This window comes from Chelonoidis abingdonii, chromosome 1 (genome assembly GCF_003597395.2).
Source record: "Chelonoidis abingdonii isolate Lonesome George chromosome 1, CheloAbing_2.0, whole genome shotgun sequence".
Taxonomy (NCBI): domain Eukaryota; kingdom Metazoa; phylum Chordata; order Testudines; family Testudinidae; genus Chelonoidis; species Chelonoidis abingdonii.
Window position 1 is genome coordinate 91,519,113 of NC_133769.1, and position 25,171 is coordinate 91,544,283.

Below are 25,171 nucleotides of genomic sequence, written 5' to 3' on the forward strand. Positions count from 1 at the left end.
TGTTTCCTTAAAAAACAAAACCTGTCTGGGCTAGGCTACACCTTTGCATTTCGCATGCAATATATTGTAGCACTCTTTCCTTGCCCCATCTCTGGAGTATAGTATGAACCGGAAGGGAAGAGGATCACTGGTTACTGAACAAAGTGCATGTGATTTTACAACAAAATACTAGAAGTGATTTATGGAACAACCCAGCAATGGTAGAATTAGATAATTTAGAGTGAGTTCTACAGACTTAGTTCTGTGTAAAGAACATAAATGTCACTAAGCTAGACTCTGATCTTCAGAGATAGTCCATTTGAGGTGGTGAAAGGGTGGGCTCGCTGTTGGTGGGAATGAGGTGGCAGAGTTTTAAGACTGGAGGGGAGGGGAAAGAGTGAGGAGGAGATAAGGTAGAGTTTTGTTATGAATTGAAGATATATTTACCATTGAAATGAACTAACATTGGAGGCCAGGGTTTAGGCAGTTGTGAGCCAGATCTAATGCTACAGCAGCCAGCATGAATGCTGGACACAAACCCCAGAAAGGCACAGCACTAACAAGCCCGGAGCAGTTCTCCCTACTTCTCACAAGGCTTGAAACAGCCAAGCACCCACATGGGGTGCAGGAGGTGCGAACCACAGCAGCTGTGCTAGGCCTGAATGGTTATTCCATTTCCACCTCCTGCATGGAGAGCTGCTGTTCATTTCTCACCCACAGTACTGGCTGCTGGGCAGGTAAAAGGGAAGTAACTAAATGATTCAAGAGAGCTCTGAGTAACATCAGACTATGATTAGTGAATTAAGGAGCAAGGCACTATGAATAATTAGTCTGTGAGGCTAGATCACTTACCAACAAAAGTCAAATGGGTAGGAATTACAGATGGTCATATAAGCATTCAAAAATATTAAACTACCACTCAATGACAGACAATTGCAATAGGTGGATTAACAAGGCAAGCAAGCCTTAAAGCCCAGAAGGGTCAGCCAAGAACTATAACATAGGGAAAGGAGCAGGAGTTAAGTGACAGTGATTTCCTGTCAAAATTAAAAAGTCTTAAACTATTGATACAAAGGCCAGAATTTGTCATTTAATATACTGCCTCTTGGTGGCAAGAATGTTTTTTGGCTCTTGACCCTTTAAAGGGAGGGGTCAGGGCGCTCTAGAAGAAGGAAATGACATGGCAGAGCAACTCATGGGCCACTAACTGGGTCTGAAGATCTGGGTTAGGTGTTTACATACTCCGTAGAGTTTCATTGTGCCTTCATTCAGAATTGCTACTTTATATAAGTTGTAGGTAATGCTATTTAAGAGCAGGCACTTGGGGACAAAACAATGGCAAGACAAGAGTAGCAAAACCTCTATTTCCCCAAGGAAAGTGGGAATCTAGGCAGGAACATTAGCTTCCACTTTAAAGTCTCTTCCACAGCCCCATTGTGTGTGCAGCCTAAGACTTCATTCAGTTCTGAATTAACAAATTTGGTTACAAGATGAAGGTTAAACTCTGAGAATACTTTCTTCTACCAAGTAGCTACAGAACACAGTCTCACTTAAGATCTTATATCAAGTGTACTTACCATGTTTTTGAAATTTTAAAGTTTGTGGATATCTGGTACAATCTGCATTTGTAAGCTGATAATGTCAGGAGTGGCAGGAATGAGTTTTAGCTGAGATTTCTAAAAAAATTAGGAAATGTAAAGATACTGTTTCCATAGCAATAGGTATTCAGCCCTCTTGCTAGCAGCAGAACATCATCCATCACTAAGTTTGTGTCATGGATGTTTTTAGTAAAAGTCATGGACAGGTCATAGGAAATTAACAAAAATTCATGGCCCCCTGACAAGAGAGAGGTGGGTTCAGCACCGATTGCTGCTGCTGGGGCTCCCAGGTCCCCTACTGATGTGGTGCATGGGAGCTCTGGAGTCCCCCACCCCTGGGCTTGTGATGCTGTGGGGTCCCCTTCCTGTGCAGCAGGTAGCTGCAGGGTCCCCCTGGCTTTGGCTGTAGCTGGGCAGTTCAGGGGAGTCCCCGCTGGGCAGACACAGGTCTGCCTGCCTGCCACTGAGCAGCTGTGCCAGGTCCGGCCAGCCGCCACAGCTAAACTGGGTCCCCCCACCAAGATCAGGGTGAGGGCAGGGCTGGCTGGGAGCTCCAGCCCCAGGGCAGAAAATGTCACAGGTCAATGGAAGTCACGGATTCCAAGACCTCCGTGACATAATCGTAGCCTTATCCATCACTATTGAGAGAAGCTGAACTGAACTTAATGCAGAAGAACAATCTCATTCTTTCCCTAGCACCACCACAAAACTACAGACAATTGAAAGGTCCTAGGATAATTACTTTATTCTAATTAACATATTTGGTAGCTGCCATGGTGGGAGTACATTCTCAAAGAGATGCAAAGGCAATATTCCTTTACAAATATTTGTGGCAGAACTACCTAGTTAAGATAGTTGATAAACAAGCACTTTAAAAGTCTAATGTAGTTCCCTTGAATGCTGGTGTATGGTTGAAATTATAACTGATGGTGAAAAACTGGAAGTATAGTAACTTTTTTTGCCAGGCTCCTTTTCCCCCCCAATAGAACCCATCTTCCTACTTCCATTTAGAAAAAACCCTCACGCTTAACATGGAGAGATTGTTTTTTCCTCCCTCAGAGGACATGACTCAAATGTTGTAGGAATCTAAGTACCTAACTGAGTAAGGACCTGATGTTTCACAGGGTGACCACCAAAACTGTAGAAAAGAACAAATGGGAGCTGTAGGAGCTCAACACCTCTGAAAAATGAGGCCCCACTAATATAGCATTCTCATTGGCCAAGATGTTACATAAGATTTGTTCACCCCACTGGTAGAATTCCTACTAAGGTAAAGCAAACACTTCTGAAATTAAGTGTCAGAGCAAAGCCACTGCAATAGCTTAAGGGAAGAGATTTATTTCATGGCTTTATTATTTTACTGAATTAGTAAACTATAAACCCTTCAGTATACAGTAGTAATCTTGCTCGTATAATTGTAAGTGATTTAAGTAAATGGCAACTTAAATGCTCCAACCTCTTTTTAAAGTAGCTTAATGTGCTTTTGGAATTTGCAGTGTTTGAAGCGTCTTGGAAACAATGTACTTAATTTGTCATCTATCTTGAAAGGTGTTAAGCTCTGTAGATTATTTGTACTAGTATTAAGTAGGTAATCATTAACTTATTTAATGTGAAATTTAAGTCATAAGATAAAACACTGATTTTTCCCAATCCTCTTACACAAATCTTTATAACAGCGATATGTTAAACACTTAATTTTTAAATTCCTAATGCAAGATTTTCCAGTAGATCAACCAATTCAAGGATAAATTTTTTTTTTTAAAGTACACATATGCAGTCTCCTCAAGTTCCAAAACTTTCCTCAAAAACATCTGTGCTGCAGCTCTAAATGTTTGGCTAAAATTTAGTAAGAGACAACCTTTGTTATGTATATTTCAAAGTTGGTGTCTAAATCTTATTTTTTCCAAAAACTGATGTTTCACAGCATTACAGTAACAGGTAGAGGATAAAGAACTGAAGCTATACCTCACACACTCTTCATCCTCCCCGGAGACTACTTCTGAGGTCATCATAGACAAAGTAATCTACTCCTCAACTTTTACTCAACATTATGCAAGTTTTTAAATCAGGATTTTACAGAGCACAAGCTGTGCATACAAAAGTATTACTCAGGCTATGTTTGCAGCTGCAAATACTAAGGACTCACGTGCCATAGCCAAATCTAAAATAACTGAAGTAAGTTAAACTTATGAAAAATCTGAGGTAACGAGAATCTAACACTAAGGGTGTGTAAGACATTTCCACATTACCTCATACTAAAGTGTTTAACTGGTACATGTACACTTTAAATACATCAGTTAAGGCAATTATTTAAGGCTTAATAAGACAATATAATTTAAGAATTACTCAAAGAACCATTATGGTAACATACTATACACATACACAGCTATAATCAGGAATCAAACATTTCTGTATCAGACATTTACTACACAAACCTGCCCATCCCTGTATCTATGGTATAGACCAGAGCTCTGCAGTGGGACTGGGATCCCATGGGTCCCACTGTCATAATAGCTTTGTTGTGGGTGAGATTGGGTGGGCAAAACAAAAATCCACACAACTGTGGTAATTTGCAATAAAACACTTTAAAGCTTCTAATACTTAAATTTACGTGAGGGATAGAAATATTTGATGTCTATTATACCAGGAGTTAAAAGTATTTGTACATGGTTTAAGCAAGATGTTTTGTTTTTTTGGTGGTAAAATTGTGACTGAATTCCATTTTTTTTATATAATATATTTGACAATTTTTTCCCCCAGTAGAATAGAGGAATCTGTCTCTCTTGTGGGTTTTAAGGTAGGAATCAGATAAAAATGCAAGAAACAATGGGGGAGTGGGAATTGCAGGGTGGGACGGGAGCAAGATTTAAAAAAAAAGTCCCATGCAAGGCTCTAGTGTACACCAACATAAGTCAGTTTTCTGCAGCACACTCTTACTGTTATATCTGTGCCCTATAGATCCATGAGGTGTGTCCATGTGGCAAGCTAGGATGTGAACATACAGCACGCTAGATTGCTGCACACTAATTTTCCATGTGGATGCTGCTATGGTGCATTAAAAGTTCCATAGTCCACTTTGAGATCCTCCCCAACTAATGCACTGTATGCACACCAACTCACTGTGTAGATAAGTCCTAGAACTAGACTAAAATTATGAACTAAAAAGACATACAAAATTTTAAAATACCCAGAAATTTAGTAACTAACTTAGGTCAGAGTAAAAGTGCTTTGAATGCAGAATTTCAGTCAGACTATAAAACTCTGACAACTTTCACAATAGAAATGTCACCAGACCCTAAACTTAGAGCAGCAACAGAGGCCCAGCATTCTTACCTACTGTAGAAAAAACAATGTCTAATACTGGGGTCATTCAAAAAAATACAACCCTGTAACAATGAATGCTTATGAAAAGGAGTCCTCTTCATAAGCATGATGTCAGCATTATAAAAAGAATAGTTGACGAGGCTCATTTAAACATTCTGCTACAGTGCAAAACCGCATTCAGTGTCAAAATCAGTACAACAGTGCTACAGAATGATGCTTTTGGAATTCTTTGAATAGCTTCTTTTTCTGCTTAAGAGAAATGGTGGGATTACTGTCCATCTCTTGAATCAATTCAAGAAGATGGTGCCTTGTTTGTTGCTTTTGGTCTTCAAATTCTTCAGGAGTCAAACGCTGACAAAAGGTGAAGCCTTAATAGGAAAAAAGGTTAGGATTATTTTACAGACATTACACTTTTATATATTTAATAGTAGAATCATATAAATTTGGGCTGGAAGGAACCTCAAGAGATCATCTACTCTAACCCCTGATGCTGTGGCAGGATTAAGTATACCTACCAATAGGTGTTTGTCTAATCAGTTTTTAAAAACTTCCAGTGATAGGAATTCCATAACCTCCCTGTATGTTCCAGTGCTTAATCATTATAGTTAGAAAGTATTTCTTAAAATCAAACCTGAATCTCCCTTGCTGCAAACTAAGCTGATTACTGCTTGTCCTAACCATTGGTGGACATGGAGAAATTGATCAGCACCCTCTTTATAACAACCATTTGTATATTTGAAGACCTGTCTCCCACCTTGCCCGCAGTATTCTCTGCTCTAGACTAAACATGCCCAATTCTTTCTGAGGTTCTTTATATTTTCACTTATTTTTGTTGCTCTCCTGTGGATTCTTTACAATTTGTTCACATCTTTCTTCAAGTTTGCTGCCCAGAACTGGACCTCACCAGAGCCAAGCAGAGCTGAACAATTATCTTGTGTGTCTTATATATGACCCCCCTGTTAATACATTCCAGAATGACATTTGCCTTTTTTGCAGCAGCACCACACTGTTGACTTATATTCAATTTGTGACCGACAATAACCCGCAGATCATTTTCTGTAGCACTACTGCTTAGCCAGTTATTTCCCATTTTGTATTTGTACAAAGCTGAATAGAGCTACACTAGACAGTTAACTCCTCATTTGGTCATTCTGGCCTCACCACTGGACAGACGAGTTTGGCATAGGACAGGGGTAGGCAAACTTTTTGGCCTGAGGGCCACATCTGGGTATGGAAATTGTATGGCGAGCCATAAATGCCCAGTGGGGGGGACTTTATGGGGTATAGCATGGGGGAACTCTATGAAGGATGTTACCAAAGTTGGGGGAGGATGGACTCATGGGGTCGGAGGGGGGAGGGGTCCTACAGGGGTGGTACCAGGGACTCCTAGGGGTCCTGCTGGCAGTGACCCCAAGGCAGCTGTACCAGGCACTGCCATGGGCAGAGGCACCCTAGCTGGGACAGGTGTGGCTCCTGGGTGGTTTTGAGGCTCTCGAGGGAGGGGCCTTAGGAGACTGGAGGGGATTGGGCACTCTGCCACAGAGAGGGCGAGTGGGTGGGTGTCGCCACATAGGGGCGGGGTTCTGATCCTGGAAACAGCGTAGTGAAGTCGTGCCTGCGCAGTGTGGCTCTGCATGTGCCAGAAGATGCTGGAATTGTGAGCTGGGGGCTGGGTAGTGCCAGGAGAGCAGAGTAGGGCAAAATCCTGGCACCGTTCCCCAGCTAGAGCACTGGAGCAGGGCAAGCCCCTGAACACGCTCCCTGCTGGGAGTGCCGGCCAGGCGGAGCAGGGCAAGCCCCCGATGGGAGCTCAGCGGCAAGATAAAAATGTCTGACGGGCCGGAAGTGGCCCTCAGACCATAGTTTTCCCACCCCGGCATAGGATAAGGTCAGTGCTCATCTATGTCAAGATATTGGTTATAATCCATGGGCTGAAGTAGAGTCTGGATCTGCTAGGCAGATACTTAAGGGCCTAAGACTCACAGAAAAGAAGAGTTCCTTCTGTTCTCCCTACACAAAGTCCATTTAATTGCAACTTCAAAGAGGATTTGGTTAGTAGTGTTAGTACAATCTAATAGTTTTTTTAGTAAATGTCTAACATATAGAACAAGACAGGGCCACTTATAACCAGATGATAGAAATAGCACAGTGGTTAAAGGACAATTCTGGAGGAGGACATTTTTAGAAGCAGGGCCAGAAGCAAAGGAATTAACTTGGAAAAAAAAAAAATCTATTCCCAGACAAATATTGAGTGAAATATTTTTTATACCATACTCTAGCCTAAGTTATGCTTAGGAATTAAGGAATTCTTTGGTTCCTGCTCATCAAGAAATTGAAGGACAATGTTCTTGCAAGCAAAAAGGAATCAGCTGGTCTTTGCACAAGACATCTCTTGTTGCAGCAAAAATCCAAAAACCTTTGAATGCTAGGGTAGTTTGTGCATGCCTCATGGTAGAAGCACAACAGGAACACAGCCAAAAGAAATCTTCAGAGAAACCAAATTACAGGTAAGTAATTTTCCCTTTTAATAATGAATGTTAAGTAGAAAAGTGAACAAAAAATTCTACCAAAGTAATAGTTTATATGTCTTTACCCAAATCATATTTTACACTATTTTTTCCTGAATTTAACTTTGTGAAGGAAATTACATAATCAGTTATGGGACTGCAGAGAAGTTAGATAGAATATGGCCTCGGTCACCATTTAATTTATGCTTTGTTTTAGGTGGGTAATCATTAAATGAGTTAATGAATTAAACCACTTAAAGCCCTCCTATCAGTATAACAGAGAGGATGAGGCAATCAGGAAAAGCATTTCACCATAATTTGATATGTAGTGCATTAAACTCATTTACATGCAACTACTCATAAAAATGCACAATATCAGACTTTCTACCTGAACTGGCATCAGGATCTTGTCCTTCCAGCAAGCTTGTAAGTTTCTTGCTAATTAGTTCCAACAGAATTAAAGGGGTCTGCACAAGAACAGAATTTTCAGTTATTTATTTGATATTCATACAGTTCATTATAAAATGCACACTTACACAATAGGCAGAACCCCTTGAAGTTGAGCACATAAATGGGCATGCCTGGTACATATGTTTTAAAAACCCAAAGTAAATTGTTAGGGTTTTTTTTAATTAAAAAAGTAGTAATGTACAGTAGAACCTCAGAGTTCTAAACTGACCAGTCAACCCCACACACCTCATTTGGAACCGGAAGTACACAATCAGGCAGCAGAGACAAAAAAAGCAAACACTGTACAGCAGTGGTTCTCGACCAGGGCCCCATGAGAGGCCATGAGCAGGTTTCAAGAGGTTCTTCAAGCAGGGGCAGTGTCAGACTCCCAGGAGTCCAGGGCAGAAAGCCAAAGCCCCACCACATGGGACTGAAGCCTAGGGCCCTGAGCCCTGCCACCTGAGACTGAAGCCAAAACCTGAGCTTTGCAGGGGCCCCTGTGGCATTGGGTCCCAGGCAACTGCCCTGCTTGCTACCCCCTAACGCTGGCCCTGACTTTTATATGCAGAAAATCAGTTGTTGTGGCACAGGTGGGCTGTGGAGTTTTTATAGCATGTTGTGAGGCCTCAGAGAAAAAGGCTGAGAACCCCTCCTATACAGCATAGTCCTGTGTTAAACTACTAGAAAAATAAAGGGAAAGTTTTAAAGATTTGACAAGGACAGGACACTGTTTGTGCTCTTCATTTAAATTAAGATGGTTAAAAGCAATATTTTTCTTCTGCATAGAAAAGTTTCAAAGCTGTATTTTAGTCAATGTTCAGCTGTAAACTTTTGAAAGAACCACCATAACATTTTGTTCAAAGTTACAAATGACCTTCATTCCCGAGGTGGTTCGTAACTCTGAGGTTCTACTGTACTTTTAAACAAAGTAAAAAAGTCATCAAAATTAGTGACAGAAGCACCAGTGTAGTTTTGTTTTAAATGAAACCTTAGGCTCTGATCCTGCAAACATTCATATGCTTAACTTCACCATCTCACCGCCTTCAAGGGGTCTACTCTTTATTATAAAGTTAAGCATGCACATAAAATGTTTTCAGGATCAGGGCCATAAGCTGTAAATTAACAGCAATTTCAGAGTTTGGTTTCCTAGTAAGATGACTTGTTATCTGGAATCATTAATAAGTGAGCCTATATTGCACTAATTACATTTCTGGTTGTTTTAGGGGTGGTAATAATACAAATTGTTTGGGTGACCCTTTTTTTGTTCAGATACTATTAACTTTGTATTTCCAGACTGTCAAAAGTTCAGACTGATTATAAAACTGCAAGATTCTTTTAAGGAAATCTGTTCTTAAAGTTCATCTGCTCAGTCTTATCTACAACTTAAGTGAGAGAAACTAAAAAATTTTTTTATTAAAAATTTAAATGTTGGGTGACAGGTATTCTTAGAGATAGCAAGCTGGATGGAAACTGTCAGATCAGACCAACTCTACCTGCCAGTGTCACACTTCCATTATGGCCATCTGTATTAGGCTTCAGTAGCTTTAAGAAATATGGAAATGTCTAAACCAGCTAATCCCCTCCCTGCCCCTGCCCCCCCTACCATTCTGGAGGTATGACAAACCAAATAAATATCTGGAAAGTATCCCAGAACTGAAACATATTTTATCTCCCAAGCAGCTTTTCAAAAATTTCTCCCAAGGTATCCAGAAATATTCTATCCTGGGCTAAGATCCTGCAAGTGAAATTTCAAGTAAGTTGGTTCTTTTTGGTCAAAGCTTGAGAAGTGTGGTTTCTAACTCAGCTTATTATGGAAAAGTAGCTTCAACCTCTCTCTGTACATAACCTTACACTAAAAAAGTTCATGTTTTTTAAATAGACTAATTCAGTTTGGCAACATTTCAAGATAGCATTGAGTCAGCTGCTTAAGGCCTCAATACTTAAATGAATTGTACGGGGGCAGGCCCATTTGACTTTAAAAGAGCTCTGTGTGGGTGCAGAGGTCCATCTGTGTGCAGCTCTTTGCAGAACTGGAGGCCAGGTTCTCATAATTGCAAGGTCCTAGAAAAGCAAGTGATTCTATATGTATGAGGGAAGATAAGAGAGTTTGGGAGATAAGTACTGATGATCATCCACATGCATTTCCCTTCAGGGGGAATAGTTTCCTTGCTTGTGCCCTTCTAGCAAAACTCACAAGATCTGAAAATTCCAGTAAACATCCCAAACCTCTACTGTTTATCTAATTATTTACCTGAGAAACAGACATCTCACATAGACAGTCTTTCCCTATTTCTAATACTTGATCATTTCAACTGAACCAGAAATAGTGCAATAGCAGCTTTTCCTATGCTATTTTAATGCTTCCATTTCTGACCCCAGCTGATACGAAATAAAAAGGGACATGTGAATATTTGCGTGCCTCAGACAGTGCGTTGGTTTAATATGAGGATTTTTTTCCAATATATACTACCCAGAGAATATTTACCATTTGATTTTCAGGCAGCTGAGATGGAGTTTGAACTACCAGACATTTTCCTAGTTGTCTTTTTAATTAGTTTTGCAACTGGAAAAAATAAACTAAAACAAATACTGTAGTTTTAATGTGTGTTAGCTAAAAACTTAAATAGCTAGAAAAAGTACATCTTTTCATGTGCAAGAGATAGTTGAATGTAACTGAAAAAGCTATACAAGTATTTCTACTTATTCATAATGGATTTATCATTGACAAAATGGGAAACATTTGATTTACTTACTGGGTTTATATTAACTGCCAAAAGAAAGAAACATTTTAAAATACTAATTTAATTCCTGGAGCTGAGAGATGCTGCCAGTGTGTGCTCAGCCTCTGCAGAAGTTCACCTTTGAATGACTCCCTCTAGTTAGCACTCAAAGTACATTAGTTGGCTTCTGCAGGGAGTTGTTTCCAACACTGCTTTGCTAAAGAGAGAAGTGCTACAATGAGCCTGAGAATTTGAGGGTGGGGACAATGGAAGTAGGAAACTGAATTAGTCTGGAACATTTTCTGGTCTTACAAGACTGTGTAGCTTTTACAGGTTGCCATGACATACAAACAAGCACATTCATATAAAGCAGCTTTTTGACAATTAATATCTAAAATGACACGGTCAAAGTGTGTCAGATGAGAAGGAAATACCTTGAAGAGTTCAGTATGATTCTTCATCAGTAACCGGATTAGCTGTTCAGTGTGTATTTTTGACAATCCTTTATTTTGTAAAATGGCCTTGGTAAAAGTCTTGATGATCACTGATCTATTATCAAACTATAAAAAACAGAAGAATAATGACCTGGATTAGATTTGCTTGCTGTTATTCTAGATGTTAGCTAAATGATCGTTATAAACAGATGACAATCTACATTAACTTAAATGGAATTTTTTCACAGTTTTAAAAGCATCAGATTGAAATGTTGTAACGGGTCAGTTTCTATGGCTGTTAAAAAAAAAAAAAAAAGTCCATTAATGTTACTATGGGGGAGTGATAATTTATACACTACATTTCAATGCAATACTTACTTGTTTTTGTAACTTGTAGCCCCCAGGTTCTGATGCAACAGCCATAAACATCAGTAGCCTACGCAGTTCTTCTCGGATGTTTGGCACTAGTAATCTTAAGTAAAGCTGCGATGCCTCCAGGGCTTGTGCTGTTTTTCCATTCTCTGCAATGGAAGTGAAATATTGTATACAGTGCAGTCTAGTGATTTGAACAGAATCAAGAAAATGTATTTAAATAGGAATCAATTTGTGATTCTAGGCTTAAAACCATATAGCCTGTGTCTTAGAGCTAGGCAAGTAATATATTTTTAAAACAACATCCTTGGATATCATGAAGTCTTAAATGTACCAGATGCAGAACCTCCATTTTACCTTGTGTGTACAGTTTGTGCTTCCCTACCTCTGACTGAATCCTTAACTGCTCCTTTATATGATGTGATGCAACATGACCAATGTGCCTCACTGCCGCACCATTCCCATTGCTGATGAGCTTTTTAAACCACCAAGCTACACCCTTTGTGTGGTAAATGGACAAGGCAGGAATCAAATTCTTATATAGCATTCTTCATCTATAGATCTCAGAGCATTTGCAAAGGTAAGTATCTTTATCCCCATCTAACAAAAGGGGGAAACTGGCAGAGAGGTTAAAGTCACAGCAGGTCAGTGGCAGAGCCACCAATCTGATTCCCAGTCCTCTGCTCTAGTCACTGGTCCAGGTAATTATGTCTAGCAAAATGCAAAACTATAATTAAAAGAAGACTGGCCCAATTATTTTCTTTGAAAGAATAAAAGCAACTAAAATTGATATGTAAGTGCACTGAGACTTGGAAAAGAAGAAAGTATGAATGTAGGTAGAAAGCAGAGAGAGTGAGCAAATGTAGAAAAGAGAAGAGCATCAGAAGACCAAGGTGAAGGAAAATATGGAGAAGTTGACAGATTAGATAACTGATAAAGGACAGTTTCCAGCTGCCATAGAGGTTTAATCACAGATCAGGAGGAGTTGTAAAAAGAATGTAAAAGCTTTGTTGGGATGCTTTAAGTGGGTTGGAGGAAAGTGAAAGGAGCATGTGTGTTAAAAGCAGTAAGGGACATGTTATATTAAAGTCTATGATGCACTTGACTACTTGCACCTGCATGCACACACTAACCATGGTGCCCTTTTTATTTTAGTGGTAGTGGTGGGGAGGGGTGGGGTTGATTTGTGTTTGTTATAGTTTCATTTTTAAAAAAAGATTATTTCAGCTTTCTGTTGACAGTGAAAATTTTTTTTTTGAGAATCAAGCTGGCTGTGGGTTCATGGAGATACAAGTTTTCAGCATCTGCAGTACACACACAGCAAGAGGAGATTGCGTTCAATTGGCTGCAACAGTGATTGTGTGAGCATGTAACAAACCCTCCCCAGCCCCAGGCCATATTTGCCATCTGGAATAGCCAACAACTAAATTAGGCCAGGCCCTGCAGTCCTACTGAAGTAAGAGATCAATGACATGTTTACCTGAGTAAGGGCTACAGCACAGGGCCCTATGTTCAAAAGCATCACCCAGCAGAATATACAGGCAACTCTATAGCCTGCACTTTGCAACCAGTGGTAAAATAAGTATAACCTCCTCCTAATGTATATATGAGCTGTGCCTCTTGTGTAGACTGATGAGCAGCAGGAGACAATCAAACCTAAAGAACTGTGGAATGCTTAATATATTTAGAAGTGGACCTCTGTTTAATTATGAAGTTAGGACCACCACCTGTCCAAAATGAAGTTGAAACTAAGCTGGGCCTACATTAGAAACTGTTCCCCAGGCAGATTTTAGCTGACTAAAATTTGGAAAGTGACATAGGACTGGCACAAATTAGCGTGACATGTTCATAGAACATACTGTTCAGCTTAAGATGAGATTTTAAATAAATGGGGAATAATGAGGGAGTTAAAGCACAGAGTTCTTTCAGTGATTTATGTCATGAGCCTTTCCCTCGCCTCCCTTTATGGGAAAGTATGGTAGGCTAGAATTCCTTTTTAAGTAAATCAGCTATTTCAAATTAGTAATTGTGGGTTGGGAATTTACTGTAGTCTTACCATGGATTCCTTTTTATGCTCCCTTTATTTTTAATTAAAAAGGGTCTCTTTGCCAAGTGTCAGTCCTAGACAGGAAGATGCTCAACTGAGCACATGTGGCACTAAGCTCTGTGAAGCATCTCTGAAAACTGAGCATTCAGGTAACATTCCATACATTCTGCAAGACCTAAGGTGTACAGAAAAGAGTCACGCTAGAGTTTCATTTAAATCCAAATTTAAGGTAACCCTTGCTGTTATTTTGTTTTGAGAAGATTTGTCTGCCACAAAGGTTGCAGAATCAGGAAGAACTTATCATAGCCTAAACTGAATCTTAGAATTAAGAGAACTTTTCTGGTCCCTTACCTTGTTAGTTTATTCTCTAGTAATGGAAATGTGAGTCAACAAGCTATGAATCCCTCTTTTGGTTGACAGGAAAACTGTAGCATAAAGTTATTCTACTCATAAGATGTCTGTATTAGTATTAAGTTAACAGAAGTTTTAATTTCCTTAATGTGTAAATAAAGATTATGCATTTACCTATAAGTTCAACAATTCCTGAATGAATATCAAGATCATGATTGCTGAGAAGGGGGTCTCTCACTTGATTATAATATTTTGCTATCACATCAAAAAGTATCTTCTTGTGCATATTCAAGTGACTTGGTTCATTACTGATTTGAAGTAACTGCTGACCAGCCATCGCTATTAGCTGGTCTGGAAAATACTCCAAGCATTCAATTGCTGCACAAAGCCATTTGTCAAGCCTGGGGAGAGAAAGTTAGTTTTAGTACTTACATTAAATGCTAGGCAAAACACTTTTTTTAAACTAAAATTCAGAAAGAATTAACCTGACACCTACAACTACATGCATGTTTGAACAACAGCATCATACAACTTACTTAATAAGCAATTAAAGAATGTAGTTGGATGTTGTAGCTATAAGTCCACTGAACTACTGCTGCAATTAAGAACTAACTCACCTCCCTAGACTGCAACAATATGGCTGAGGTTTGCCTTCCCTCAGACAAAGGAAGTCACAATGGTGCAGTCTGTCACAAACACTTCAGAAATGCAAGTTGTGACAATATAGTCCTGCCTTGTCACTTTCAGCCATTACAAGGTAAAAATAGTTTTCCAGCTACACAGCCAAACACAGGCTGAAACTTAAAAGGAGCAAAGAAACCAGACATTCAATTTAAAAACAAAAAACAAACACTTAAAACCCTGACAAATGAAAGGAAGCCAACAACTAACTAGGAAAGAACAAGAAATAAGCAGTACAGATTGCTACTGCAGGCAAAGGCACTCCACACAGATGGATCTAACACTGTCAACAGCCTGGGGCAAAAGAAGAGATAAGGTGGGTGAGGTATCAAGTATCAAGGGGTAGCCATCTAAAGGCTTGGCTACATTGGCACTTTACAGCGCTGCAACTTTCGCGCTCAGGGGTGTGAAAAAACACCCCCCTGAGCGCTGCAAGATGCAGCGCTGTAAAGCGTCAGTGTAATCAGGGCAGCAGCGCTGGNCACGCTACACCCGTAAAGGATGTGGTTTACGTGCAGCGCTGGGAGAGCTCTCTCCCAGCGCTGCCACTCTGACCACACTCACACTTCAAAGCGCTGCCGCGGCACCGCTCCCGCAGCGCTGCCCGGGCAGCGCTTTGAAATTTCTAGTGTAGCCGAGGCCTTAGTCTGTATCCACAAAAACAACAGGGAGTCCGGTGGCACCTTAAAGACTAAACAGATTTATTTGGGCATAAGCTTTTGTGGGTAAAAAACCCACTTCTGATGCATGGAGTGAAAATTACAGATGCAGGCTTTAATGTAATGACATATGGAGAAGGCAGTTATCTCATAAGGCAAAGTAATCTCTATTATTGGACTAACTTCTGTTGGTGAGACAAGTTTTTGAGCTTACACACAGCTCTTCTGCAGCCCAGACCTGAAGATCTCTCACCAAAAGATGTTGGTCAAGTAAGAGATATTACCTCACCCACCTTGTCTCTTTAATACCTTGGTACTAACACAGCTACACCACCACTTCATGGTGTATGGTAGCAACTCTCTTCTTGTAATGTTAGGTCCCACAAGGGGACATTTATGGCTCCAACAGGAAATATTCTTCTAGACCAGCAGTTCTCAAACTGTGGGTTGGGACCCCAAAGTGGGCCGTGACCCCATTTTAATGGGGTCACTAGGGCTGGCTTAGACTTTCTGGGGCCCAGAACTGAAGCTCAAGCCCCACTGCCTGGGGCTGAAGCCCTTGGGCTCAGGCTTCAGACCCCGCTCCTGGGGTCGTGTAGTAATTTTTATTGTTAAAAGGGGGTCACAGTGCAATGAAGTCTGAGAGCCCGTTCTAGATAGTTCATGACCAAGTGTGGGTACACACATCCCACATGGCAGCATAAGCAAAGGGAATATCAGTAATTGTTTTTCCAGGCATAAGTAAACCTCACTGTAGGCTACCAGAAAGCATGCAACCCAGAGACAGCCACAGAATTGAAAAGCCGCAGCTGAGACCCCGATTTCAGTCCATTCTCTCCAATGCCCTGAGATACCACTTCATTGCAGTATGAATCTGGAAAATACCCTTGGTTAGTGGGTTCAGGGATACCGATACTAGAACTGTAACCAACTGTTTGAATATACTGAGACTTCTCAAATGGAACTGTTGCTGAAAGAGAAAAATAGCTCAGCTTAATTTGATTTTAAAACTGGATCTGTGCTACAGCTTTAATGTTTTAGATGGGTGAAGACACCCATTTTTACAAAACTGGCTTCATGACCAGAGGTGTTTCTTAGAATCAATTCAGGCCACCTTCAACCACCTAAAACTAATTCAAACAGCTATACCAGTTAGAAATTAGCAGCAACTGGAGCTTCACTGGTTACTTAACTCTCAATGTATTTTGCTTTGATTCTCAAACATTTTCGATGTGAACAGACTATTGTAATGCAGATGCTTTTTTGGGGGTACACACAGACTGACCAAAATTTATCAAAAATTGGATGAATTCTCCTGAAGTGAAGCCACACTAATTTTTCAAAACATGGCTCAGGATAAATGCTAGTATAATGGCAGAGTAATTCCTCTTATAGGTTAACCTCAGGCTATCCCCATGCAAGAGGCTGCGCGTCAACACACCATTCCATGCTACAAAATGAAATTTTTCTTCAGCTGTACTGCCATGTGGTGAAACGTGACATCCACCCAGATGTTATCAACAAGAATAGTTTAGAAATACTGGAAGGTTTGGAAAGGCAAACAGGCTGGAACCAAATTGCAACATCTTTCTTTCTGTGGTACAATGACCCTTTTGTCACAGCAGGGGCTTTCCCTTGCTATCTGTAATAACGGCTGCTCCATTTGCTTTACACACTCTCTGCACCTCCACTTAAAACCACCAAGAAAAGGACTGTATAAACCCCTTTGGGATATGTTAGTTATGAAAGCCCTAAAATAGGACCAAAATTCACATAATCCACTCCCCATATTTGTATAAGAAAGAAGCATTTAGCTGTGAAATATCCTGTCTAGAAGAGGGGGAAGTGTTCACCCATCCTCTCAAGTTAAAAATGCAATTTTTGCTTATTTAAACACCTCTTAGATTCTGAGTGCTCTTTCTGAAAGGCAGTAGAAGGGAATCCATGTTCATCCTATTCCAATCTAAAGGTATTGCATCACCCACAAAGCCTATCCTGCCCACTTAGAACAGAAGTCTTGAAAACTGGAGTGAAACGCTAAATTATTCAAGTTTTTATAAAATATATATTTTTATAACTAACTCAGGCAAATTTAGGCTGCATATGACCTCTCTGTCAAGAAAAGTATTTGAGATAATCAGATCTTCCTCTTTGCCAAGATGATCATTTTTCCTCTTGTCTGGAAACTCCAAAATATTTTCCAGGACTGGAAGATCAATTAACTGCAGTAGTCGTAACAGAGTCTGTTGTTTCCAGACATCATCTGTAACTGGGAGTAGAAACAGGAAGATGGGGGGGAGGGGAAAAACAGAAGTCAAGGTTACAGGGAACAAGAGTAGGTACACATAGCATATGTAAATATCAAAGAGGAATTTTTGATTGATTTGAAATAAAAATCAGCCCATCTTACATATACAATATATTCATTACATGTAAATTATGCTATTTTGTTTTTTTAGGGGGGAGAGTGTCTTACGGAAACTGGGCAAAAAGCTTTTAAATACTGTTACAAAGTTCCTCCTCTATCTTGGTGGGTCCTGCACTTATTGGCAGATTTGTTCACCTCAGTGATCTTCCCCACAGTCTGGGTCAACTCCTCCTGTGTCTGATCAGGAGTTGGGAGTTTCTCGGGGAACCCGGCGCCTCCGCCTCCGTACTCCAGGTCACAGCTCCAAGCGCACCTGTGGATTGCTAGGCTGTCTATAGTACCTCCGTACAGCTGCATGAATTAGCTACACCCCCTGGGCTACTTCCCCATGGAACACCTCACTCCACACAACCTCTTTAACCCTAGCTACAAACAGGCACATCCTCCCTTGTGTCTGATAAATAGTTGTATCCTATCCTCAACAGCCAGGACACTCATACCCCTCTCACACAGCTCCTCACACTTACTTCGGGAACGAAAACACTCCTTCTCCTGGCTCCCCTCTGCCTGAGCTAGGAGTGGCCTCATTTATAACACAGTGACCTGATTAGCCTGCCTTGATTGGCTGCAGGTGTTCTAATCAGCCTGTCTACCTTAATTGGTTCTAGCAGATTCCTGATTACTCTAGTGCAACCCCTGCTCTGGTCACTCAGGGAACAGAAAACTACTCAGTCAGTCACCAGTATATTTGCCCTCTGCCCGACTCCTGTACCCCACTGGCCTGGGTCTGTCACAATATTTTTTATTTCTAAGTTACTACTTTTTATAACTAACTGCTCTAATAACATTTAATATATACAGTAACAAAATACATGAGAGTAAATATATTTAAAAAAGGAAAGACCCTTATAACCAAAAAAATTCCGAACACATTGTGTTTTTAAGAAGGGCAATGTAAGCCTGCAAATCATATATCCATCTGAAAATTTGGTATGGGGTATTTTACATGACCCCCTAAGGTGCTTAGAGAGAATATTCTTTTTAGTTTTTTTCATTTTGATTGCTGTGTTCAGGACTACTCTGCATAGAATCAGTTTCACTGTTTTGGTCGCAATTGCACTGTAGTCTTGTATGCTTTTGAGAGGAGTTCACATGAATGTTCTTCCCCAGGCTCTGCAAGAACTGCTGGTGTGTGGCTTTAGGAGTGTGACTTGGGCTCTTCTTGGACTCCTGCACAAAGAAGCCTGGGATATGTGCATGGAGGCAACATTTGTTAGGGCAGAAGGGACAAGGAGAGTCAGTATCTCCTCAATCCCAAGACTTCTGGGTGCAGCTGGGAGCCAGTCAGGGAGGCCAGGAAAGCCTCCTTCACAGCCAGACTACACAATAGGATTCAGGAGTACATGGTCCCTCAGCTGGACCAGGGAGAAGGAAATGACAGCACCCACCTTATCCCTTGCACCCAAGACTGAAGACAGTAGGAATCGGAGCCAGAGGAAATTCCCCAACAAAATCCTCTCTCTGGATTTAGGCTGGGAAATAGTGATGATTACCCTCCATCACCTACATAGGAGGACCACTAGGAAAATAGCAGCATTCTCTGTTTGTAACCCTCTACTCAGAGGTAGGAACAACCTGGGGCCAAGAGGGAAATAGCAGTCCAGGCAGGAGATAGGAATCACTGAGTCTGGGAGGAGCTGTGGGAATCCACTGGCCTGGCTTCCCCTGTCCTCAAGTGTTCCTAACGTGTAGGAAACTGAGGGTCTAGGAGCAGTGACAAGCAGCAGGGATCCTCAGTTTCCTTCATGTTAGGAACATGCGAGGACAGTTGCTTACTGCTAACTCCAAGGACACTGAAAGGGAAGTGGCTTGACAAGCATCAATTGCAGGGAGTTGCAAGGACAGCTCCTTAACACATTTGTTGTTGTCTCTCTCAAGTTTGCCCATTATCCACCTTGGAAGATCCTTCAGAAACAGCAGGGTGATCAGAAAAGTGTGAAAAAAAACATTTTTTTTTCAAAAGCATCTAGACTTGTTACTGAAAGGGTGTTGATTATCAAATTAGTCAATTAAAAAGTTCTAGTTGGCAGAGTTTCTTTATGTTCTAGGCTACAACCTCAGAGATAAAATAAGCACAACCTGGAAAAAGACTGGGCATAAGCACATTCACCATGGAAAACCTAGTTCAAACATAAAGAAGAGCAAAAACATTTGACCTCAATGGAAAACATTTCTAGAAAGCTTTAGTGTGTTACACAATGTAATCTACTTGGTAGGGATAACTTCTCTTCAAATAAAAGAAGGGAACAGGAGTGTAGACTCCATGCATTGTGGTTATAGTTGCTTCAGATAAACATAGGTTAAGTATCTACTTTTTTAAATGAATAGTTGAGGTCTCCCCACCGTTCACAAACATCTAGCTGGAGTTATGTAATTTGTTATTTCCTAATATAGCAAGAACTTTGATGGGCCTTTGTTATATGGATTTTAAATGCTTCTAATTTAAAGGAAACAAAAACTGTGTTTAACGCTTTTGTAATTTATTAAGCTAGGGCCCAATCCTGAAATTCTTACAGAAGTAATCTAGTTACATAAATAGCTACACTGATTTCAATAGGACTGTGTGAGTAAGGGCTCAAGGATTGAGCCCTGAATTCTGTGCAAGTCGTTTTTAAAAATCTTGGTTTCAGTGCAAGAGTCACTTTCTGCAACATCCTGGGCACTACTTGAAATATTTGTTTCAACTACAAAAGTAGCAAGATACACAAAATTCAAATAATAATGCCAGGAAATGATATTTCAGCAAGATGCGTCAGTACTCTAAGAGGCTGGAAAAGGGTATATTTCTAATTTTCAAAACATCTATTATTCATTGCTTGTTTCAATAAACAAATTATAGTTTAATTTTCATAAATACCTTGTGGTGATATTAAATAGCACAAAATATATTATATTTATAAAATAAAATATAATCACCTTTTTTTGAAAGTAGACAGACTGGTTCATTAACTATGTTCTTTAAAGGTAAAGAGGGATGTACATTTATAGTTTGTAGAAGTTCCTCTATCCTTTTATCAACAGCTTCTAGTGCTAAGGGATTTGAAATTGTTTCAAATTTTGCTCTGTTATGAAAAAAACATTGATAAACAGCAATTATTATTAGCATTATCACAGCATTTAGGTGCTCATTGTGTTAGGCACAGTACAAACACAGAACACAGATTCTAAGCTTTTTGGGACAGGGATCATCTCAGTATGAGACAACAGATGGATACAGACAGACGGAGGAGAACAAGGAAAAAACCAATGACACTCTGTCTGGATTAGAACAGGCTGGAAAACAAGAATTCCACTTTATGCAAAATTTTGACATTTGTTTTTGTTCTGATGCAGAGTGAAACCAAGGCCTTTCCAAGTTTTTTATGAAACAATGAGAGCAAGGCACACACGTGCAGACATACCCCTGGCCCCTACCCTCAGGATAGCCAATATCCCAGCAGTTAGGACGCTCACTTGAAATGCAGGAGACTAAAGTTCAAATCCTTTGCCAAATCAGACAGTACACCCCTTTAAAAACTCCTGTATTGGTTCTGACAAAACTTTTTCTCAGATCCAGGACAGAATTTCTGATAAAAAAAAAAAAAAAAAATCAGACACACAGAAATCCAACCCAGCATAGCCAATAGTCTAGTGTTAGGGTACTCCCCTGGGATGTGGGAGACACAGGGTCAAGTCCCTGTCTGACTCAGGCAGAATAGGGACTTGTACCTGCTTGTACCCTAGCCACTGGACTATTGGCTATTCTCTCTCTAGACATTCCATTCTGGACCTGAAATACTTTCCTAGTGAAAATTAGGAAAAACTAATACATTTCTGCAAAGAGTTTGAGTTTTGACTATTCAGCATTTCTGAATGAAAAACATTTGATGAAGAAATTCCTGATGAGCTGTACTTTGAATCCTGCCTGTGGACTGCATTTTTATTAGCCTCTGGATAATTAAGCTGACCCCCTTTCCATGCTCTCTTGTGGCTGCTGGAAGAGAGGGAGCAGTCCAACTGTTTGTGCTGGAGTCTATGCATTAGTGTCAACTTTTTAAACACTTCCAAGGGATTATTTTGTGTATGAGATGGGAGTCTCAGGGCTGCAGGAGAATCCTGGTGAATATTACTACCTACATAATGCTTTATAAATATAAATAATCACAACACATTGTGAACATTAACAACTAACATTTCAAGTGGGGAAACTGAGAAAGAGAGGCTGTAATTCGACTAAAGCCAGAAGTTAGTGTTAGAGCCTGCGTCAGAACATAAGAGTCCAGGTCACATGCTTAGCCAACTACCCAAACTCCTTTCTGTATTACTGAACTGCCCCACTACCAGAAGGCATATTGGCTGCTCAGAAGACAAGAATGAAGAAGGCAGCTGGCAAGGTGGGAGCTTGAAGTGACTTTATTACCACCAGTAAAATCCTCAGTGGTATTGTGAATTAAGTGTCGTGTTTCCCCAACGTGTCAAAGAACTTGTCGCAGCACTTTTCACAGGTCTCAAAGGTCTATTCCAAGGGTGGCTATAGAGGAGATTGTTAATAACTTATTAGGAAACAAAAAAGCATCAGAGAATGATTGGCACTAGCAACTGGAGTATTCACATTCAAGGATCTCTTTGGACGACAAAGCACTAAAAACATAATTAAAAATAAAAATTGGAATTAGTATGTACATTTTTAGGTCCCTAAAAATCACAGCTCCCTCAATCTGGGTCTGAGCAAGTGGGTCTTTCTAGTCCTAATGTAAATATTTTAGTCACCTAGTATTTTCACAAGGTAACAATCAAGAAACATTTTTTATTCTTTCATAATTAATATCTTGCCTTTGAATTGGGTCTCAGAGTTTTTCATAGCATGGATGACATCTAAACAAAGTGTCTCATGGAGCACTTCTTCCCATTCATGATTGTGTAAGATGGCATTTCTGTTGTATTTATTGGGCCCACATTTGAAAGACTCTTTAAATGTATACATCTGCATTACTAACCGTGAAAGTTTTTTCGTTTTAAGTTCAAGTATTTCGTCAGGGGACAAGTTCTCAATATATCCTTTCTGTTTCAGTAAAAGAGGAGAAAGATGGCTGTCCAGAAATCTATAAAGACTATTACTTGTGTCTTCAAACTCTAGCTCTCTCTCATTCTTGAATAGTTTTGGTCCAACTGGTTCAAAAACCTTGTGATCCATCAGAGCCTGGCAGAGACGGACTCCCTTCAGTCGAGAAAGATCATTACTACTTAGGTACATACTGTGCATAAGATAGCTCAGCACCACATCAACAGCATTGGAGCCAGTAAAGCAGTTTCTGTACGTCCTTAGATGTTGTCGTCTTCTTTTTATTTCTACCTGGCTTTGAAGAGCATGAATAATACCATTCCATAACCGAGTTGCTTGAAAAGGACCACTACCTCCTGCCAAAATATTTAAGCATTCATGTTACAAACACATTATTTATGTTTGCATACTGTAAACACTTACTGTAACAGTTAAGTGCATTATTTTTAATTATTTAATTATTTTTAAATTTTCCTTTTGAAAGTGCATTGGCTGCATTCTCCAGAAGTGAAATTTAACTTTTCAAAGCACAGCCAGAGATAAGTGGTAGCAAAATAGCAAACTAATTCCTGCAATGATTTGACACCAGGTCATACACAAGCAAGCTTAAAGGAAAACAAGAACATGCTAAATAAGAAATCCCATTTCTTTTCATTTTACCCAAACAATCTCAATGTATCTGCTGGAATTATTATTCTAGATAGAAGACAGACAGTGCACCATGAGATACTAGTTTAACCATAAATTCCTTTATTAAATCTAAAATCCCAAGGGGAGTTATACAATTACTCTAAATGTGTAAAAGCCTAAATCATAAGCATTTACTACATTCAAACAGTAACAAACATTTGTAAGTATTTGATCAAGATACTCAAAGAACTAAATCCATGGGTGCTTAGACACGTTGGTTGGCTCCAACTTGGTAGGCATATATTAGCAATGAACTCTTTCAAGACCTTCCCACAACTGCTAACAGAGCCACCTTATATGGCCTCCAAAAATATTTTTCTTCTTCTTAAACTATTTTAACCCTTTATATCTTACAGTATCCAGGGGTTCTGGAACAATTTTTACAGTGGGGTTGCTGAGAACCCTTTAACCAAACTGTAAACCCTGTATATAATGGAAACCACTTCAAACCAGGGGGTGTAGTAGCACCCCTAGTTCCAGAACCTACTATGACAGTATCAAAATACTAGTCTAGGTACTGACATTGCAAGAGCAGGCAGCTGCTCCCAGAGTTACAAAGGGAGCTCAGAAAGGGGTACATTATCTCCCCCAGGACAAGGTGCTGAAAGCAGAAACATGTATTTGGTTGCTATTACCACTTGAAGCCGCGGGCGCTTCCGCACCTCCAGCGTTCCTAGTTCTAGTACCCTTGCCCCAGGAGGGCAGTTCCAAAGATGCCGCCTTCACCTTCCTCCTCTCTCACCCCATTGCTGAGAGTCTCTCCTCATCCCATTGAGGCCAAAAGGCCTGACCAAGACCAGGACTCTCAGAATCTCCCCCCGCCCTTTCCTGAGCAGCGCTCATACGCTCCCACGTGCACACCCAAAGGCTCAGCTGTCCGAGCTCTCACAGGGTGGGCCAGGGATAGGGTGACCAAGCGGCTGGTTTTCGACTGGAACACGCAGTTGAAAGGGAACCCTGGCAGCTCGAGTCAGCACTGCCAACCAGGGTGTTAGAAGTCCGGTCGGCGGTACTGCGGCAGTAAGACAGGCTAATCCTTACTTGTCCTGGCTCCGCGCTGCACCCCAGAAGCGGCAAACAGGTCTGACTCCTAGGGAGGCGGACCATGGGGGATCTGCATGCTGCCCCCTCCCAAAGGTTCCCAGCCAATAAGAGCTGGTGCCTGCAGGTGACAGCAACACATGGAGTCTCCTGATCCCCCGCACAGGACCCAGATCTGCTGGCTACTTTTTGTAGACAGTGTGGTGCCAGGGCAGGCAGCCCACCTTAGCCTCTCTGCTGCACCACTGACTGGGAGCCACCCGAGGTAAACCCACGCTGCAGCCCTGAACACCCCCAAACCCAGAGCCCTCTCCCGCACCCCAACACCCTCATCCCTGGCCCCACCCACTGTCAGCACCCCCAGCCAAAGCCACACACCAACCCCCTGACCCGCCCCCAGGCCAGTGAGAGTAGGGGCGAGTGAACCACCGAGGAGGGGGAATGTAGTGGGCGGGGGCAGGGCCTCAGGGAAGGGGCGGGGCTGGGGTGTTCAGTTTGTGCAACCGGGCAACCCTAGCCGAGGACGCGACCCAGGGCTCGGCGACAACAGCCAAACCCCGCCGGGTTTAAGCCGCCCGCTGCGGGGCGGGGCCAGACCGTTCGCAGGGGGAGCCCCCGCCTGGGACGCACAACAACCTCCCCAGGGCCCCCTGGCACCAGAGGGCGGGAACTCTGAGGGGCCTCCCCTCAGACGGTGGCAGGAAGCCGGCCAGCCCCACGCCGGAGCTCGCTCACCTCCGCGTAGCCGCCGCGCGCCCAGTTCGCTCTGGCTGTGAATTCTCCTGAACCGCGGAATCAAATGCGCCGCCATCGCCAGCCACTTTCCTGTCCCGCCTCCCTCAACGTCAC

The 25,171-nt window shown here is 41.2% G+C and overlaps 1 protein-coding gene and 1 long non-coding RNA gene across 3 annotated transcripts; one reads left to right on the forward strand and one right to left on the reverse strand.

The window, feature by feature from the left end:
* Positions 1 to 2,304: 2,304 nt before the first annotated feature.
* Positions 2,305 to 25,169, reverse strand: DEPDC4 (DEP domain containing 4). Of its 2 annotated transcripts, XM_032788577.2 has the most exons (10): positions 25,058 to 25,131; positions 24,323 to 24,443; positions 22,527 to 22,947; positions 20,467 to 20,612; positions 17,205 to 17,391; positions 13,957 to 14,183; positions 11,391 to 11,533; positions 11,013 to 11,138; positions 7,797 to 7,875; positions 2,305 to 5,269 (listed from the first exon to the last, which is right to left on the reverse strand). In XM_032788577.2, the coding sequence occupies exons 3-10, from the start codon at positions 22,790 to 22,792 to the stop codon at positions 5,091 to 5,093; spliced, it is 1,353 nt and encodes a 450-aa protein (XP_032644468.1). In that variant the 5' UTR covers positions 22,793 to 22,947; positions 24,323 to 24,443; positions 25,058 to 25,131; the 3' UTR covers positions 2,305 to 5,090. The 2 variants fall into 2 exon arrangements, with proteins under 2 accessions (XP_032644468.1, XP_032644467.1); XM_032788576.2 differs by lacking the exon at positions 24,323 to 24,443 and having other exon boundaries at positions 25,058 to 25,169.
* Positions 5,299 to 11,511, forward strand: LOC142047002 (uncharacterized). The gene is made up of 2 exons (XR_012656155.1): positions 5,299 to 7,408; positions 11,410 to 11,511. It is a non-coding gene; the product is annotated as an uncharacterized LOC142047002 (long non-coding RNA).
* Positions 25,170 to 25,171: the final 2 nt, after the last annotated feature.

Coding starts and splice junctions, on each gene's coding strand:
- DEPDC4 (XM_032788576.2), bottom strand. CDS start 25,133: ATGGCGGCGCATTTGATTCCGCGGTTCAGGAGAATTCACAGCCAGAGC. Junction 22,948..25,057: donor CGCGCGGCGGCTACGCGGAG/GTGAGCGAGCTC, acceptor ATATTTTGGCAG/GAGGTAGTGGTCCTTTTCAA. Junction 11,534..13,956: donor AGGAATTGTTGAACTTATAG/GTAAATGCATAA, acceptor CTTCCATTGCAG/AGAATGGAAAAACAGCACAA.